The sequence below is a fragment of the Vidua chalybeata genome, chromosome 7 (genome assembly GCF_026979565.1).
Source record: "Vidua chalybeata isolate OUT-0048 chromosome 7, bVidCha1 merged haplotype, whole genome shotgun sequence".
NCBI lineage: Eukaryota > Metazoa > Chordata > Aves > Passeriformes > Viduidae > Vidua > Vidua chalybeata.
In genome coordinates this window covers 27,535,522-27,553,146 of record NC_071536.1, presented here as the reverse complement: position 1 = coordinate 27,553,146, position 17,625 = coordinate 27,535,522, and the positions used below count along the sequence as shown (strand labels likewise).

The following is a 17,625-nucleotide window of genomic DNA, read 5'->3' as shown; positions in this document are numbered from 1 at the left end:
AAGTAAAGTAACAATAAAGGGACATGATAACATTTTAAGTAGATCAATTCAAATTACATTTAAAGTCAATCTTTGTAGATTGATTTCCAAGTTGGATCTTTTAATCTACCTCGTGCATGTTGGAAGTTTGAGCTAAACCTTCTGGAAAGTGCTACCAGACTTTCCCTATCAGTCTGTGATGGTTGTGTTACCAAAGTCCTTGGTTTGAAATCTAAGGCCTTTATTCCTCTCTACCACAGGATTATTCTGAATTAGCCATTTTAGGCATCTCTGAAGATATTTGGCCATGAAAAGATGATTAAAATAGACCAGACTGCTCCAGAGCATTGGATGACTGACACAGGATTAATTTAATCTTGGGTAGCAGAAACTGTACTGTTTGAAAATCAAAACAGCCAAACAAAAAACACTCTTAGGGAAAGAAAATAACAATCTGGATTTCTCTAAAATGCAAAAGTAGAAAGTGTTTAATGCTTTAGTGAATGAGGGCTGCCCTACTCTGCCTACCTTCCTCTTCTTGATTTAGAGCCTTTGCACCTCTGTCTTTTTCAGTTCAGAGTAGTAAGAAGCAGTTGTAAATTGATTTTCTGATAAAGGAGTCAGACAAAACATTATGTTCTGAAGGAGTGCCTTTTATTGGCAAGTTTTCCTGCTTGCATACTTCTCAGCTCACCTTGACTCAGTGCCCTTTGTATTTTTTGTCTGAGAATCCTCTAGAACTAACATTTCTAGCAGGACCTTTCCATTTTGTCCCTGGCATTGTTTTTAATGCCCATCAGAATTCACTGTCCTTGTGGGACTGGTGGGTTTTACAGAAATCAAGACTGATGTTGAAAACACCATGCTTTATGCCTCTGTATTCTTGTGGTGTGGAAAGGTTCTTTGGGGGTTTGCATGAGGTGCCTCCCAGGGAAAAACAGGGAAAGATAAACTCAAACCAGGAATGAGAGATGGGAGTTCTGGCACTTCTTTATAGAATAATTGAGCTATGCTGTGCTCAGCAAGTAGCTGCTGTGCTGCACATAGTGTGGCTTTGATTTGCCATGGTTTTCCAAGCAGCTTCATGATGAGCCATCAGCTGCTGCAGTGGGACCTTTGGGTGACAGCTGTCACAGCAGGACACTGCAGGTATGTTCTTGTTTTGCCATCCATTGCATGTGCACAGCTGTATTAAGTGGGGGCACTGGTTCTGGATTTTTCACTCTGTGTATGAGTATTTTCTGATCCCTGTGTAAATGAGGCTCTCAGAACCATGATGCAGCCCAGGAGAGGTATCATCTGTTTGTCAGTAGTTTGAGGAGATCGGCATTCCTGAAGTTAAGAAAGGTACCTGCACTTGCGTGTCCACATGAGCTAGGCTAAATACATACCTGGGAATATGCTCAAAGTAGTTTTACCTGTAGTTGGGACTTGCTGATTCAGTTAAGTCTGTGAAAAATTAACTGAGAGATCATTTGGGCATGGCTCAGTTGGTCAAACTCATAGCCTAGAGCCAGGAGGTCACAAATTCCCTTCCTGAGCTGGTCCTCCAGCTCGCTCCCACTGCTGGCTTTGCGGCACTGCTCTCTCCAGGAGGGGAGGAAGAGCTACCCTTTGACTGGATCCCACTGAGCAGAAGATTAAATGAGGATTCACCAGTTTGTGAGTGAAGGGCACTTTCAAAGGATAGCTGAAGAGGGAAAGGAAGTCTGAGCAGTCTGTTCTACAGCTTTCTTTCTCACTTTGTCACAGCAGTGTTAAAGGGAGTGGTGCACTGTCCTTAAACTACATAAAATCAAATCTTCCTCTAGACTGTAAGAACTATTTCAAGAAAAGCTGGTATGAAATTTAGTTTGGAAAGGATTAATCTTTGTGTCAGTGATGTCCTGATAAGATGACACTCCAGTTTGTTATGTTTCTGGACTGCTTCTGCCTTGTAGCAGAAGACAGAAGTGATCCTTGGTTATGATTTGATAATTTGGTGTCTCAACAGACTGTGTAAGTTAGGAGAAAATGTCTATTTTGAGCAAGCTGTATCTGTTTCAGTCTCTTTTACCTGAATTTCCCCTTCAGCACACGGAATACTAATTGCTTCCAGCTACTGCTCACATTTTCAATTATATGTGACCCACAGAGACTCAATCTAAAGTGACCAAGCAAAGGGAATGTGAACAGGAGCAGAACTGTTAAGGTTGGGTACTGTCTCCAAGAAGTCATAGTAAGAGGCAGTTCTTTGGAAACCAGGAAGGTTTGTTTGTCTACACAAATTCCAATATTGCTGTTGTTCAGCATCACCAGGAGACATCAAATGTCAAAAACAACATATTCACCAACCAGCAGATATCACCCCCTCCCCCAGTTGAGTGCTGATATCTAGTTAAAGTTTCTTTTCTTTTTTAAACAAGAAAGACCTGTGACTTTATTCCAGATTACATAGTTGGAAATATCAAAGCAGTGGTAGCATAGTTGGATATTTTGGGATGCCTGGATAATTGGCTGTTTTTTCAAGGCCAAGCAGAAGTCTTCAGACAGTTGGGTCTTTGCCATGGCTAAAAATCGTCTGCCTTCTGTTGCTGAAGGCAAGGTCTGGGATTAGCAGAGCAGCACAGCTGAGAACACCACATTTCCCCCCAGGGATATGGGAGAGAAAAAGTTGGTACATGGAGTTGGAGCTGAGTCACATCTTGTTGTGAGTACAAATGCAGGAGATTGGCAAAGCACGGACCTTAGTAGCAGGTCAAAATTAATGTAACCCCAGGCTACAGACTAGAGGGCTCTGGGTTGGGATTCATGTTTAGTTTGCATTTTTTAACTTTGTCCTGTTTTTATACTGTTTGTAGTACAACAGTCTGTTCAATGCTGTTGATTTAATGGGGTGATGTGAAGAGTCAAGCCTGCTTTGGTCATAACTGGAAACATTTAGGGGGGTTGACATGCCTTTCACTTACTTTTGGAGCATTAGAACATAATTGAAGTTGTGGATGATATTAAATCTTGTTGATTTTTATCAATCTTTGTTTGTAGTTATTTGGAAGAGAACCATCTTTCTGTTGCCAATTAGTTAATATTAACTCATTTGTTCCAGTGTAGTTACTCACCCATAACTAAGGAGAGATGCTGCTTGCTGACCCAGTACCATTGATAATGACATTGCTTCAGATTCATGCCAGACAAATGAGGATAATTTCTTATTATTGAGTATTTTAAAACAGAAATAGTTTAATATCTTGGAAATCAGCAGCAGAGTGAGAAATCATAGGATAGCTAATTCCCTGCTTCTGTCTCTGGCACAAGTCCTGTAGAGTTAACTGATGTCTGTTTTCTGTGTGTAAGAAAAGGATCCTGTGCCATATCTGAGATATCTAATTTCTGTATTTTATGATATAGAAGGTCGATAAGCATAATTGGGATGCTTATTGTACATTCTTTGTAGCAACCCTCTGAAAGAGACAGAAGAAGAAATCAGTTACCCATTACCTGTAGATAATTTTTATTATCTTGCTGAGGTGCTTTTAGATTGGCCTCTGACATTTATATATTGTAACTGTCTTCTGATGATGGTATGATCTGTGTAGGTTTCTGCAAAAGGAAAAGCACTAAATGATCATAGTCTTGAAGATTAATTACCCAGTCCATGCTGGAAGCTACCGAGTGCTGCAAGTGGGCAGTCACTGATGTTTCATAATACATGTTTATGTGCCTTTTCTGTTTCCCAATAAGTTTCAAATATTTAGTGCCCAGGAGAAGCAGTCTAATCTACTTAATCTCTGAGTCCTTATAAAAATCACACTGCTTTTTCATCTGCTTAGCACTCCCCATTGCTGAGTCCACTTCCTGCTTTGAAACCAAGTCCATAATTGTTTGTTCCTGTCTGAATTAGACTGTAAAGCCTTCAGGGATGGGAGGTTGCCTGAGTAGGTACTGGTAAGCCTCCATCCCCTCCAGCATAGATTATCCAGGCTTTAAGTAACCACCTCTAGATGGCAAAAATTGGCTCAAAAGCACAGCCACATGCCTCATAAGCCTGAAAGCAAACCCTTGTTCTTCTGCTTAATAAACTTCTCTGGTGCTCTTCATGTTTCACAGTGGTGTACAAAGCCTCTAAACTTTCTGTGGGGCTTTCCCTGCACTGCCTCATCCTCTACAACCTTCTGCAGAGACACTGTAACTAGCAATCATGGCAAAGTACTCCAGCTTAAGCTCCTGTGGGAAGCTCTCATCCAGGTGCCTCAGGTGCTGCTTTGCTGAGATCCCTGCATGTTACACTGATGCCCTGTGTAGCCTATGAACCTCGCATGTTCTCCCTTAGGGGACTCAGGACATTTTCCTTCCCTTATTTTCCAGTACTTTATGTCTCTTTAAAGCAGAAATGAAACTATCAAAACTCATAAGCTGGTTGTTGCAGCCATCAGGCAGCAAGCAACATGTTAATGCATGAAATGTGATAGCTGAGCAGAAGAAATTGAGTGGAAGAGATGGAGTCTGAGCTCTGGCTATCTTAAGTGAATAGGATCCTGTGGCTGCAGTGTGCTGTGAGCCAGGTAAACCAGTGGGAATTGTCATCCAAAGTTTGTCCAGCAAATTTTGTAGAACTTTAATGATTCCAGTGTGCTTTTCTGTTTAAAGACAAGGCTCTGTGACAGGTCAGTCTTGATCACACTGATACTGTACATCAGCATATCCCCTCACACTGAAATCGGGGAGCAATTCCCATGCATATTCCTGGGACTGCCTGACCTGTCACTGCCTAACAAGAAGTTTACTCCTTGGTAGCATTAAGGAAGACATTGCTAGAGGTAAACAGCTTTCTGTGTGCTACACTTTGCTAGCTTTGTGCATGTGAATATGGCTCCTTCCCTAAAGCAAACTGGGTGGAAGTATAAAAACTTCTCTTTCGTGAGACTCACTAGAAAAGTCTTAATGCATCACAGATGTCTTTCAAGGAACCCTCCAGCACACAGAGCTTATGTTATGCCAGCAAAAGTCAGGCTGAATCTAGTCTCCAGTGTGTAGAGCATTAGGTAAGCTTTTAGAAAGGAGAAAAACCTGCTGCTTTAAGGCCAAGAGCTATCTCTTAGATCTGCATTCCAGGGCTACCTGCCCTGTGTTGAACGATGTCAAACTATCCAGTTCAAGCCATGGTTTGCTCTAAGGTTTTACTGGGAGGTAAAATCATGTTTGTGACATACCTTACATACAGCTTAGTGTCTGTGCTTTTAAAGAACTGCCGGCTCTCTGTAGCCTTGCTTCATAGCCACCCTTTTGAATCTGCTGCTTCCAGCTGCCATCATCATTTGATGGCCTTTCTACTTTTATTTTGTATCTCTGAGATTCCTAAGAAGAATTATATTAGGTTGGACAAAAATCTTGCTTTGCTTGTTACCCTACGTGACTCACTAGCAAGAAGCAAGCATACAGTGATGCTTCCCTGTGGATATGCTTCCCCCTTCCAGCTGTCTTAAAGCCTTTCCGTGTGAATGGCTCTGCCTGCCTCCCTGTGTGGGTTGGCTTTTTTCTTTCCTTTGGTTAACTTGTCTAACTTCTAATCCCCTTGTGACAGCAAGCTCCCCAGTCTGAGCACGTAGCAAACAGCGCCCTTTCATTTTCTTGGGCTTAAAGGATAGATTACATAGACACTACTTACTGTGGTGTCACTGTTAGTACGAGCCTTTTCTGTCACTTCTTGATGTGTATCTGTTGATCTTGCCTTCAAAGCTGGGAGGAAGACCTGTTCCTTGATCCTGTTTATTCATTTCTCCCACTCCTTTTAAGGTTGTTTCACTCTGCTGGTCAGGTTAAAGCCCTGACTAAAAATGATACTTGATTTTTTGATACTGTAAGGTATGTACAATTTGCAAGGCACAAGTGTTGTGCCTCATGGCAAAATGTCTTTGCTAAACTCTATTACAGCTTCATGTTCTTGTTGCCAAATGACCTGGCAGGTTGTACCTTCTGATAATGCACTTCCCTCTGTTTGGAAATGCTGCTGATTTCTCTGGCAGTGCCAGGTGAGTGGGACTCTGAGCTGATTGGGTAAATACTGAGAGCCTCTCATGGCATCCAGAGTCTCTCTGGGTGGTTGAATGTTTTATTTTGCCAAAGCCAGGAGGAAGGACAGGGCTGGTACTTGCATTGCAAAATGGTGGCATTTGGCTTCCTGTGCCAGCAGGGATGAGTTTTTCTCTTTGATTCTCCATCAGCTGGTATTGCCCTACCCCTTCCTCTACCCTGTCACCTGCTGGTGCTTCCCCAGGGAGCCAGGAGCTGGTTACCTGCAGAGGCTCTCATCCAAACAAGCATGCAAGCACATGCTGGAATCCAGTTGATGGGTGTGAGACTTGAGCATGTTATTAAAGTTAATCACAGCTCAGGGGGTTTGCTGAAGTGTGCCTGAGATGCAGGCGTTGTCTGCCAGATGTGCTCATGGGAGGCTTGGAAGTCTCCCTGGTGTTGTCACATTTACAAGCTCCTATCATGCTGGACATGTGTAATGCATCCTCCTGTGTTCAGGGGGAAGGGATATGAAATGGCCAGCCACTGCCTAAATGTAGCCACATCCATGCTAGAACTGGGCAGCAGTGCTGAAAGCAGGATTGTCAGGGCATAAATAACTTCTGTACCTTCACAACTTCCCTTGCTCGCCTTTTGATGGGCAAAATATGTGTGACCTTTGTTGCTATTGAACTCTTGCTTATTTTGTGAAAAATTGCCACTGTATTTTAATGATCCTTCTGCTTGGAATTGATTAATAGGCTTTTTGTCTCTTGGACTTGCTTCATACCTTCAACTTAATAGACACAGTAAACTATGTGCAAACAGGATATGGAGCTGAAACCCAGATAGAATATTCATTCTAATAATATTCATTCTAATTCATTCATTTTAATTAATCTCTTCACCTACTGCTTTTTTTTTAATGGTAGTGTGTTCAAGATCAGAGTCTAGCCATAGGTTTATACTAAAATATTGTTGCTTTTTTTATCAAGTAGGATACCAAGAGGATATAAGGTTTAATTTTTTTTACAATTTTATTTTAGTGTGTTGTGATATATGTGCAAGCTTTTCTTTCTGAGAGTGAGTGTCTGAAAACACCTTCCCAACAGTGTTTGGTGTTGCTGCAGAACAAAATCCCAAGTGGCCTGTGTTCAAATACTAATATTTGGGGGTTTATTAGCTAGTGGCTTGCTAGTGAATAGTTAAATTGATGGTAAAGTATCAGGGCCCTCTAAGTTCATGCTTTCCATCATTGGTGGAAAGCAAACATCAGAAACTGCAGTGCCTGGAAGTGGATTCCTTTAGAGACCTTCTGGGAGCTCCTGGTTTAATCTGTTCCAGCAATTCCACCCTGTGCTATTAAAGCCTGGCATTAGGTTCCCTTAAGTACTTGGGTGTTTCTCTTCTTTCCCAACAAAATCACACAGTGCTGGCTCCTAAGCTAGTACTAACTTATGTGGAAAAATACTAACTTTTATGCTTCTCATGTGTGAAATTGAAGAGAAATTAGCAAAGACATAGCTGGAAGAGGGAGAACTTGCTGTAAGTGGGAAAGCAAGCATTCTGTTCTGTATAGTTACTCATTCACAGATCTTTCAGGAAGAATTTTTTTTTTTAATATTTTTCACACTGTGGATTGCCATTCATTTTGGAATATGTTTTACTGTTATAATTAAATTCTGAGAAAGTCTTGAGGTAAGTGGAGCACTTGGACAGCTTTATTTCTGTAAATAGGGCACTGGTACAGAAGCAGTCCAAAATCTCAGGTTGCTTCACCATCCTGCCCATATCTTGCCTGCATGCAATATTTGTGCTGTGTGAAGTGTCTGAGATCACATTCACTGTTGGATCTGCCTTAGAGAATGGCAAAAGCCAAGTGGATGAGTTCTGCTGTTTCCTGGGAATACAAGTGTTTTGTGCCATTCCTGTTTCAGGAAGGTAGCTCTCAGCATGAGTGGAAGATAAATGTTAGTAGCATGGATATGACTATTGACTGTGAGTGAAGCAGGCTCTATAGGTGGAGATGATCCCTTCTGGTCACTTTTATTTGCTGTTATCTTAAAAGTTGTGTTTTGTAGTAAATGGACTAAGATAAGCTTCCAGCCACTCCTTGTTCATGCATTATCCACAGTAGTTGCTTAAAAATAATGGAAGCTCACCTTCTTTTGAGGCTTGATAGAGCTACATCTGTCCATAGGTTGCCTTACTCAAATAGAAATCCCTGAGTTTGATGCCTTCACAGTATGTGGGAGAGGAGAACAACAGGAATTCAGCAGCCATGGCTTCAGTCTAAGTGGGAGACCTGTGGTTTGATTTATGAGCTGTTTTGCAGATTGCCTGGGACAGATTTCCTAGTGCTGGGTTCAAAGTATTGACTTCATACAACCCCAGGTAGTTCAGTTTAGGAGGAGGTAGAGAACTGGTTCTGGGCACCTGAGCCTCCCACACAACCAGGAAAGAAGGGTGCTTTAATGTTCCTGGGCTTAGTTAGGGACTGCCTGGAGGGACTAGCTGGAGGATCCCAAACATGAGGATTTGTGAATGCTTCTTTTTTCTTAAAGCTGAGGTGTTGGATTTAAGTCTGCCCATGGGCATCTGTCTACTCAGGATTTACCCTCCCTTTAAAGTAAGCCCTGAGAAGAGGGGAGTAAGAGAAGATGGAGAAAAGCATCCTCCATCTTTCGTGTTGTAACAAGAACATGGGGAGCAAAGAGTGTTATTTGTGGCCAGGAAGAGGGCAGCCAAGAGGAAGCTTCATTTTGTTGCCTGGCAATTAGCACAGACACTTGGAAAAAAGAAAACCTGCCTTCCCATCCTGTTCTTTTTTTATCCAATTACTGCAGAATGTAAAATTAATAAATTCTCTTGGGAGGAGAGACCAGATTTGGGTCTTTCTTCTTTGAACTAGCTGTCCTACCTGCTGGGGAAGAGTGAAAGTTGTGAATCTGCTTTCTCTCAGTGTAGAGTTGAATTTAGCATCGTCCTTGCTTTACAGGATGTGTACACTGCTTTACAGTGTGGGCTTGTTGCAAAAGGTGGGTGCTGCTGCTGTTTCCGTTTGTTCTTCCTCCCATTTTGTATGGTGATCCCAGTGCTGCCTTGATGGGTTACATGTGCTGAGAGCAGAGCTGCCTGGTCAGAGACTCCCTAAAGCCCATTTGTGTCTGTGACCTGGATTTGAGTGCAGTGCAGTTCAGCTGGGAAGGGGCAGGACACAGCTGCCATGGGTGCCCCAGCATGGGCACGTGCTACTCAGCACTGAGGTGCACACTGGAAGCTGCAACAGGGCCATTCGTGGTTAAGGAGACAACATTTTGTGTAAGTCTGAGCTGGTGGGTTTGGGTTCTTTGGCAGTGGCTGGAGAGATTTCATCCTCTCACTCCTCCTGGGATGGGAGTGCCTGTCTGTCTTGGATGACAGATCATTTTGTCAACCTAGCCACAACTCTGACACAGTTATATTAGGCAGGAAGGACTTCTTGCCACTGGCTGAAACAAAGATGTCACTGGAGACACAGGATGTGAAGTCTTAGAGTCAGTTGCCTCTCAACAAAGCCTCCTGCAGATCTGTTAATGAACATCCCCAAGCATTTCCTGGCAGTCATTCCTAGCACACACCAGCAGTGTTGGCTGTCAAGTGTGACCTCATTAACATAAGGGTTTGCTCTACTTTGATTTCAGGTGGTCAGAGCTGCTGAAGAAGCTGCTTCCACCCTGGCGAGTTCCATCCACCCCGAGCAGTGCATCAAGGTGCTTTGTCCCATCATTCAGACTGCAGATTATCCAATTAATTTAGCTGCCATCAAAATGCAAACAAAAGTCATTGAGAGGATTTCCAAGGAATCGTTGCATCAGCTCCTACCTGATATCATTCCTGGATTGTTACAGGTACAGAATCCCATGTCACTGATCCTGAGCACAAGCCACCATTAATTTGTGACATCTGTGCCCTAAGGGAGGGAGAATGATGAATCCTATGGGGCCAGATTTTGGTAAATTAATCCATTTAATTTTTTGGTAAAATAAGACTTTTATATATGAGTTTTTGATCCTTTTAATGTTAAGGAAAGAAGAGCTCAGGTTCTTACATGAATATTCCATAATTGGATGCCTTTTTCTGACTCCCAAATAAGCCAGTAGCAACCATGTAATAAATTTGAGGATAGGAGTTAGCTACATTTTACACTGTCTCTATACATCTTGTAGTCCCCTTTAATTCCCCTTTAGTTCTGCTGAGCTGTTCTGTGCTTTGATGCTACTTTGCACTTGAATTTGAAACCCAGCAGGCAGGTTGCTCCTTTCCTCTTTTCTCTCTGAAATTAGGACCAAACTACTTATTGACTTTATTCAGCCTCTTTCATAACTCAGGCTGGGTGGGGAGCTGTGTTTTTGCCACTGCTAAGGCTTAGTTGTGCACTGTGGATTTAGCTTTGAGCACTGGCTGTAGCGGTGTTGTCTTTTGGTCACCTGCACAAGCAGCTGGCAGTGCAGGGATAGAGCTGCAAACAAGGAGGAAATACATGAAGTAGCACTGAGGGAGGAGAGTAAATGTGTGTGTTTAGTGGGGAGAGACTGTGACAGGAACACATCAGTCAGAGTGAAAGGAGGAAATGTGTTTAGGTGAGTAAGACTTCCATGAGAACTGGGATCAAGAGGCCTCCTTATTGTGAGCTTAAAATGTCGGAAGGACAAGGGCAAAGTCAGAAATTCCCCTTATGCATCCTGGCATTCATACCAACTTTGTAGTGTCAGCTCTTGCAATTCTTAAATCTCAGCTTCTGGAAGTTGGACAATTCTGTATTCATCTAAACTTTTGTTGAAAAATGGTTTTAGCCATCATTGTTGGAGACAACAATCTGAAAAGTGAAGCTTTGATGCACTGGAAAAGTCTGAGAGCACCATGCCTTTAAAAAGGCAGTTTTATTTGTCTTCTTTATTACTTTAAATGGTTCTTGTTTCAGAGTAGAGCTTGCCTGAGATATTTCCTTACCTTAGAAACTCAGTGATAGAAGGAATTTACTCTTTACATTTGGGAAGTATTTTGTGATCCTGGCTGAAGGACTGTGTGTGGAGAGAATCACCTTTGTGCTTGTTTACCACGCTGAGGGTCCTCGCAGAGTGGTGAGGAGGCGAGGAGTGTCAGCAGCAGTGTGGGCACAAGTGTGCAGCTCAAGAGCCTGGAGCAGGCTCTCCATGAACAGATGGGGACTCCATGGAAGAACAGGGCTTGGCAGGGCAGAGTTGTGGTGCTTGCCCTGCTCCTGATGAGGAGGCTCAGCCTTTTTCTCCACCTTAATGCTTAATAGCTTGGTGTTTCTGTGAGCTCACCGAGGTCTACTGCTTTCCTAGCTCAGTGCTTTGTGGGATTGCAGGCTGTCATTTTGGGCTGTGCTTGGGCCCTGCAGCTGGGACAGCCCCAGCTGTGCTGCATCCCTCCTCTGGCTTTCCCAGCAGAGGTCACCCTGCATCCGGAGGAGCCGGCATCCTGCAGGCTGAAGTGATGTCTGCCTTTCTCATGGGGTGGGATGGCTGCTGAGTGATGCATCTCTGCCTGAGTTTGGGACTGGTGTCCATAGCTGCTGAGTGACCTGGTGGCTAGTTTGAGCTCTGCCCAAGCTGCCAGAGATCAGCATATGTGCAGGGGTCTTTCAGCATGTTCTTTCCTGTGGTATTTCCTACTTGATAGGTAAGCAGCCCTCCAAAGAGTCCTGACTGTTCAGGACAGTTCATGGTCATCTGAACTGGACACAGAAGTGTGTGTATCTGATAGAGTCCTGAGCTCGTGTTAGGAAGCCATGTGTTGTTATCTAATGCTATAAATAACTAGATATTAATAACTTACAACATGACAGTAATAAGTAATAACAAAAGGAACAGATAGGGTGATTGCATTCTCTTGCTCTTTGAGTATTCAGGTTGCAAACTGTTATGTTAAGCAGAGGTTTTTTAATTAATCTCTTAGGTCAGCCGCAATTGCAAAATGTACACCAGCTCTGTAGTGTATTGCTCAGGAAGGGTGTTGGGGAGTGCTGTTTGTCTTCTGACCTTTTTCTCTCATTTCCAGGGTTATGATAACACAGAGAGCAGTGTCAGAAAAGCCAGTGTATTTTGCCTAGTGGCTATTTATTCAGTAATTGGAGAAGAACTGAAACCTCATCTCGCACAACTCACAGGAAGCAAGGTACAAGAGTGGTGTGTCTCTGGTGTTTTGGTAGTGCAAGCCATTCTGCTGGCTATTATTAGCAGCAAGACCAGTGGCTTCACTGTAGCTCTGAGTCAGGTTTCCTGAACTCTGTTAAATCCTGTCTCACCCTGACAAATGCCACAGGAGCAGCACTGCACTTGCTCAGCAATGTGAGCATTTGAAATCCCACTTAGGAAATTTTAATGGTGTTTGGAGATTGGTTTTGTGATACATTTGATCTTGTGTAACTGCAGGCTGCCTCTGAGCAGGTCCTCCTCCAGCCATGTTTGTCTTCCTCCTTTGGCATTACATCCAGAGGTGGTTGTGCAGTGAGCTGGCTCAGCTGGCTGCTCTGGCTGAAAACCAGATCTGCAATACAAATTAAATAGCTTTTAGTCTGCTCTGTGGCCACACAGGCATCCTCGTGCAGAGTGATGGGGATGGTGGGAGAGCAGGTCCTCTCAGCAGCAAGTTGTGATTGGGGCTGGTAGAAATGCAGGTAAAGCTTCACTCTTAACAGCAGGGCACATGTATCCCTTTCCTTCTGGGACAACAGCAAGCTCAAATGACCCTTCAAAGGACTTTGTACCTTGGCGTCAGACTAGCTGCAAAACTCAAATTCTGACCTGATGCTTCAAGTGAAACCAAGCCCTTAATTCAACTCTGGCCTTCAGACAAGAATTTTTTGTTGGTGTTTGATTGCTTTTCAGAGCTGCTCAACAAGCCACCACAGATTTTTTTTCTGCTGTTTTAAGTCTTCATTCCCAAGATTTCTATGCAATTTTAAGATGAATTCTACAGGTTTTGTTTCTGAAACAAATCTGTGCACATAAATAGCTACTTAGTTCAGAGGGCTTCATTCTGTCATTTTGAAGTCATAATTTCTTTCATGGGTAAGGAAGTGTGATATAGGCCAAAACAATCTGAGACTAAAAACACTTGGATTTTATTTCTGTCTTGTCACTAAACAAATTACAATTGTGCCTTCAAATTGCTCTGCAGAGAGACAGGTATGTGTGCTGAGGTTTACCTCTTTGTATTTGGGATGTTAAGAAGTCCCCCTATAAAATGTTGTAGGGGCTTTATTATTCCAGTATCCCACGTGCCACAAACGTGGTCCACCACATCACTAACTGTAAACATGTAAGTAATTCTTCTGGGTTTATGCAGACTGCCTGCCTGTTTAAAGTTAAATGTAGACATGAGTCATTACAGGATCTGGATTTTAGGTGGCAAAGAGCAAAAAGAAAACAAATCCATGCGAGGGAAGTATATAGTTATAACAACTGCAATTGCACTGGATGAGTGCACACATCAGTGAAGATATAATGTCATTGAAAAAGAACATTTTATAAAACAGGGAAAGTTCAGGGTTTTTCCTAGGAGGGAGACCTGTGGCTCTTGGATCACCAGTGTGCTTGCAGCCCTACTGACCTCTGTGGGAATCCTGCTTGACCTGACCTGGCTGCAGGATTGAGGTCTGTGAACTGATGGCTTCTGAAGTGAAATGCAAGAGGTTTTTCTAAATCCCATTAAATGTGTCTGTAACTTCAATGGGACTGGGCATAGCCTCTTGTCTCTGTTCTGCAATATGGGCAGTTTTCTTGCTTTTCCTCCAGAGTGCCCAGTGTCAGCTCACCCCAAAATGAGCTCACCACGGAATGCGAGTTTTTACATTGGCAGTCAGCTTTTCCCTACCTGTTTTTTTCTGGCATCTTCTGATCTTTCTTTTTTTCTTTCAGATGAAGCTACTAAACTTGTATATAAAGAGGGCACAGACCACCAACAGCAACAGCAGCTCCTCTTCAGATGTTTCAACGCACAGTTAATGGAGATCTGTGGACATGTGTGTAGACTTAGAAGCAATCAACGGTGCCTCTCAGAGACCTTTCTGCTACTCTTCACTGGCGCGCTCCATCAGCTTAAGGAGGCCATGCAGATATTTATTGCAATCAGTATTTTAGTCCCTTAAAACCTTTTATGTAGAATCTTACTGGTATTGAATGTAAAGGAAGCAAGGTCTGTGTTGCAGTCTTCATTAAAAGTGAACATCAGAAAGCCATACTTAAACATATTTGTATAGCCTGCTGAAATCTCAGAAATATGTTTAGGTTAGCATTCTAACATTGAGTCCAAGAACCTGGACACATATAAAAGTCAAACAAATCTTGTTGGTTTAGCTCATTCCCAGTTTTGGTTTCTGTGTGCTAGTTACCTGCTCTCTGCCCTCACCGTTCTGGCTGGGTCCTTCTCTTCTTTCAAGTTTGCTGTTCCTGTTCTGTACTCCCTATTGCAGCTTGCCTGACTTGCAGGGCCCTCCATGGGGAGATCTTGGCAGGTGTGGCTGTGATTCCAGCCTCAGATGCTTTAATACTGAGAGATACCAAGTGAGTAATGAAAGAAGGTTCTTTTTAAACATCTGAGTTTTGTACATAGTTCTGACAGACCCCGGATGGGCTGATCGCTCTGTAACTGCTATCCAGCCAGCTGTGCTGTGCATAACAGCTGGGCTCTTGCTCTTTTCATTGACTTTGTAAATACTTCTGCCCCCTCAGCCCATTTGGCTCTTTCATATGTTCAAAAGACTCTCCAGGTTACCTGTTACTGCCCAAAGGGAACCTGAGACCCAGTTCTGGGACCGACGTCTGCTAGTAGGATAAGTGGAGTTAGGTGGGTGGGATTGGGTTAGGCTCTGAGTGTGTCACTGGGTGGGCAGTGGGAGCTGGCAGAGCTGTACTTCAATGCCAGCTGTTTTCCTTGAAATCTGTAGCATCAAAGGGCTGATCTGCTGCTCTGATTGACCCACTGATGCTGGATGGCTTTGTCATCATACCTTTGCACTTTGGGTAAAATGTTCATCCCAGAGGACAGAAAGGGTGTCTGAATCTGAACAGAAATACCACATGGAAGCACCTCTGAGCCACCTGGGACAGTGCTGGTTGCCTGCCACAGCCCTCCTGTTCCTGAAGACCCTGCAGTGCTGTTAACAGCCCTTAGAAGCCTCCTTTGTGCCATCTCCATGCACAGGCTTGCTGAGTGCTCTGCATTTCAGAAGAGTGGGGGTCCCTCACTGGGCACTGCTGGCAGCAGGGTGCTCTGGGTGAGGTGTTTGCAGCCTAATGACACAGACCAGGTCAGAGGCAAACCAGCAGCAATCAAATACCCCAGACCACTGCCCTTCCCTGAACAGAGACCCTTCTTTTTGCAAAGGGGGAACTCCCCCTGGCTCTGCCTGTAACCAGGGAAGGCAGGAGGTTGCTAATTAACGTGCTGTGTTTGGCCTGGGCTGGATCCTGGCTGATGGGCATGCCCACCCCAAACCTGCCATGAATCACAGCTGGGGTTTTGCCTCCAGTGCCAGTGATGCAAGAGCATGATGGACTTGCAGCTTATGGCTGCAGCTGTGCTGATGGATGTGTGTTCCCTGGCTGCTCTCAGTGCCCTGGAGACTCTCCAGCTTCCTACATCTCCCCTTTAGGGAGCTGAGGGAACACCTTGGGAACATACTGAGAACATGAGACTCCATTACTGCAGCAGGAGAGAGTATAGCCCCTTCCATCAATTATCCCTCTGTGTTTCAGCCTCATCCTGAGGAGTTAAGCTGGGAGCTGACACTTGGTGCCAACTTTTCTCCCAGTTCTCTCCTCAGGAGGGATTGGGGCTGGTAGGGACTGTGTGTCAGTGGGCTGCATAGCTTGTTGGTCCTTTCCCTGCTCACCTGAGAGCAAGGGGGGTGACCTGCTCCTGGTGCACATGTGTGCAGGCTGGCTGCAGGGCTAATTCCCTCATCTTTCCCAACCAGTAATGCTATGGCAGGAGAAACCATGTGCTTTCCTGGGGTGGGGGATTCCCCCAGGGTCTTTCTGCAGCCTCAGAAAAGCCATCCTCACTAAAGGGGGGGATTGGCTGCTTCATGGTTTGTGTCTGCCTTTCTGTGGACCATTTCTTTTTCAACATCTTTCTGTATGCTTGTTAGAATGCTCTTTTTTAATTTTTTTGAATGCTTCAAATTTGATTTTAACACAAATTTATTTTTCCTTTTGAGGAAATACTCAGTTGACTTGTTGGCAGCAGTTAAGCTGTCTTGTTTGAATTTTTAGTAGTGGGGTAGTTTTTTTGGGGGGGTGTTGGTTTTTTGATTTGTTTTTTTTTTTTTTTTTCATTGTGCTCTTAACTGCTTAGTATTTATGCCTCTCTTTCTCCCCATCTCAGCTCAGCATCTTCTGTTCCAGTTCTGGGGTTCAGAAAGTCAGCACAGCTGACCAGGTGGTATTAGTCCCTCTCAGCTGTGATGGAGCTTGGTCTATCATCATTTGCTGTTGGTTTTGATTTTTTTTCCTTTCCATTGAATGGCACACTGTAGCAAATCTCCAGGAATCAAATTCCTTCTCAAATGATTTTATATGCTTTATAAAATCCTGTTGGTATGCACTGAGAGTGAACGCACTGTAACATCCCTGACACCTCCGTCAGGGTCCAAGCTCGTCCTTGAAAAGGCGCCTGCGGCCAGCCTGCACTTCCCGAGGCCCCTGGCACCAAAGGGGCTGCAAAGGGTGGAATCAGGCCTTACTTCCTGAATCAGATTCAGTTCTGTTTGTCAACAGATGCTCATTAATGTGCTACTTAATTTCATTGCGTGAGTTGAGGACTGTCCATTCTTTGAGTACTCTAGGATATGTTCTACCTGTACACAGTAGGAGCATTCTGCTTAGGTATTTATAAATCATCGCGGATAATGTACATAGTAGGGTTGTTTAGTATGTTGAACATGACCCAGTTTTTATTTTGTGTTTCCTTTGAAGTACTCAAAGGGCTAGCTCTGAATGTCACCTCTCTGATCTCCAGTTTTGACTTCAACAAGCTGTACAATCATCTTGTTTCTCTTCAGCAAGCATAAAGGTCTCTCTGGCTACAAATCAGTGTCCACGCACGCTTGCAGAGGAAGGTCTGCATGCTGCAGTGCCTCACTGCTCCGGTGAAGCTTGTGTTCACCTTCTCCTGGCAGTAGCCACCTACTGCAGCTGCCTTTTTTTTTCTTGCTGCCCATTATGCAGGGCTTCAATTTTTCGTACCTTTAAAAAAAAGAAAAAAAAAGAAAAAAAAAAAAAAAAGTATTTTCTTTGCCCACCATGCTTTAAAAATCTAAATGGGAGAAAACTCTCAGCAGACAGCAGCTCTTGGCTGCAAGGTTGCCGAAATCTCAGATGTGGATGTTTTTTCTGCCATTGGCTGCACCAGTGCTCTGTGGGCATGGGCAAATCCCGGCTCCATCTGCCCCACAGGTCTACGTACTGTAGTTCTCATGTAGTTCAGAAATACCGAGGCATGTGGCTTTCTTAAGGTACACTATGTGTGCTTGCCTGGATTACAATACAATACAAGACTGTCTTTTTAATTGCTTATTACTAGCTTACCAATAACCTGTATAAGTAATGTAACTTGCATCTTTGTCATCAGAACCTTTTCTCC

The 17,625-nt window shown here is 43.7% G+C and overlaps 1 protein-coding gene across 1 annotated transcript in view; it reads left to right on the top strand.

The window, feature by feature from the left end:
* CLASP1 (cytoplasmic linker associated protein 1) overlaps positions 1-17,367 on the top strand; it is a 170,058-nt gene extending 152,691 nt beyond the window's left edge. Inside the window, exons 37-39 of the mRNA XM_053948460.1 lie at positions 9,654-9,860; positions 12,037-12,153; positions 13,899-17,367. Of these exons, the coding sequence (XP_053804435.1) occupies positions 9,654-9,860; positions 12,037-12,153; positions 13,899-13,985 (411 nt within the window). The 3' untranslated portion in view covers positions 13,986-17,367. The remainder of the gene's footprint in view (positions 1-9,653; positions 9,861-12,036; positions 12,154-13,898) is intronic.
* Positions 17,368-17,625: the final 258 nt, after the last annotated feature.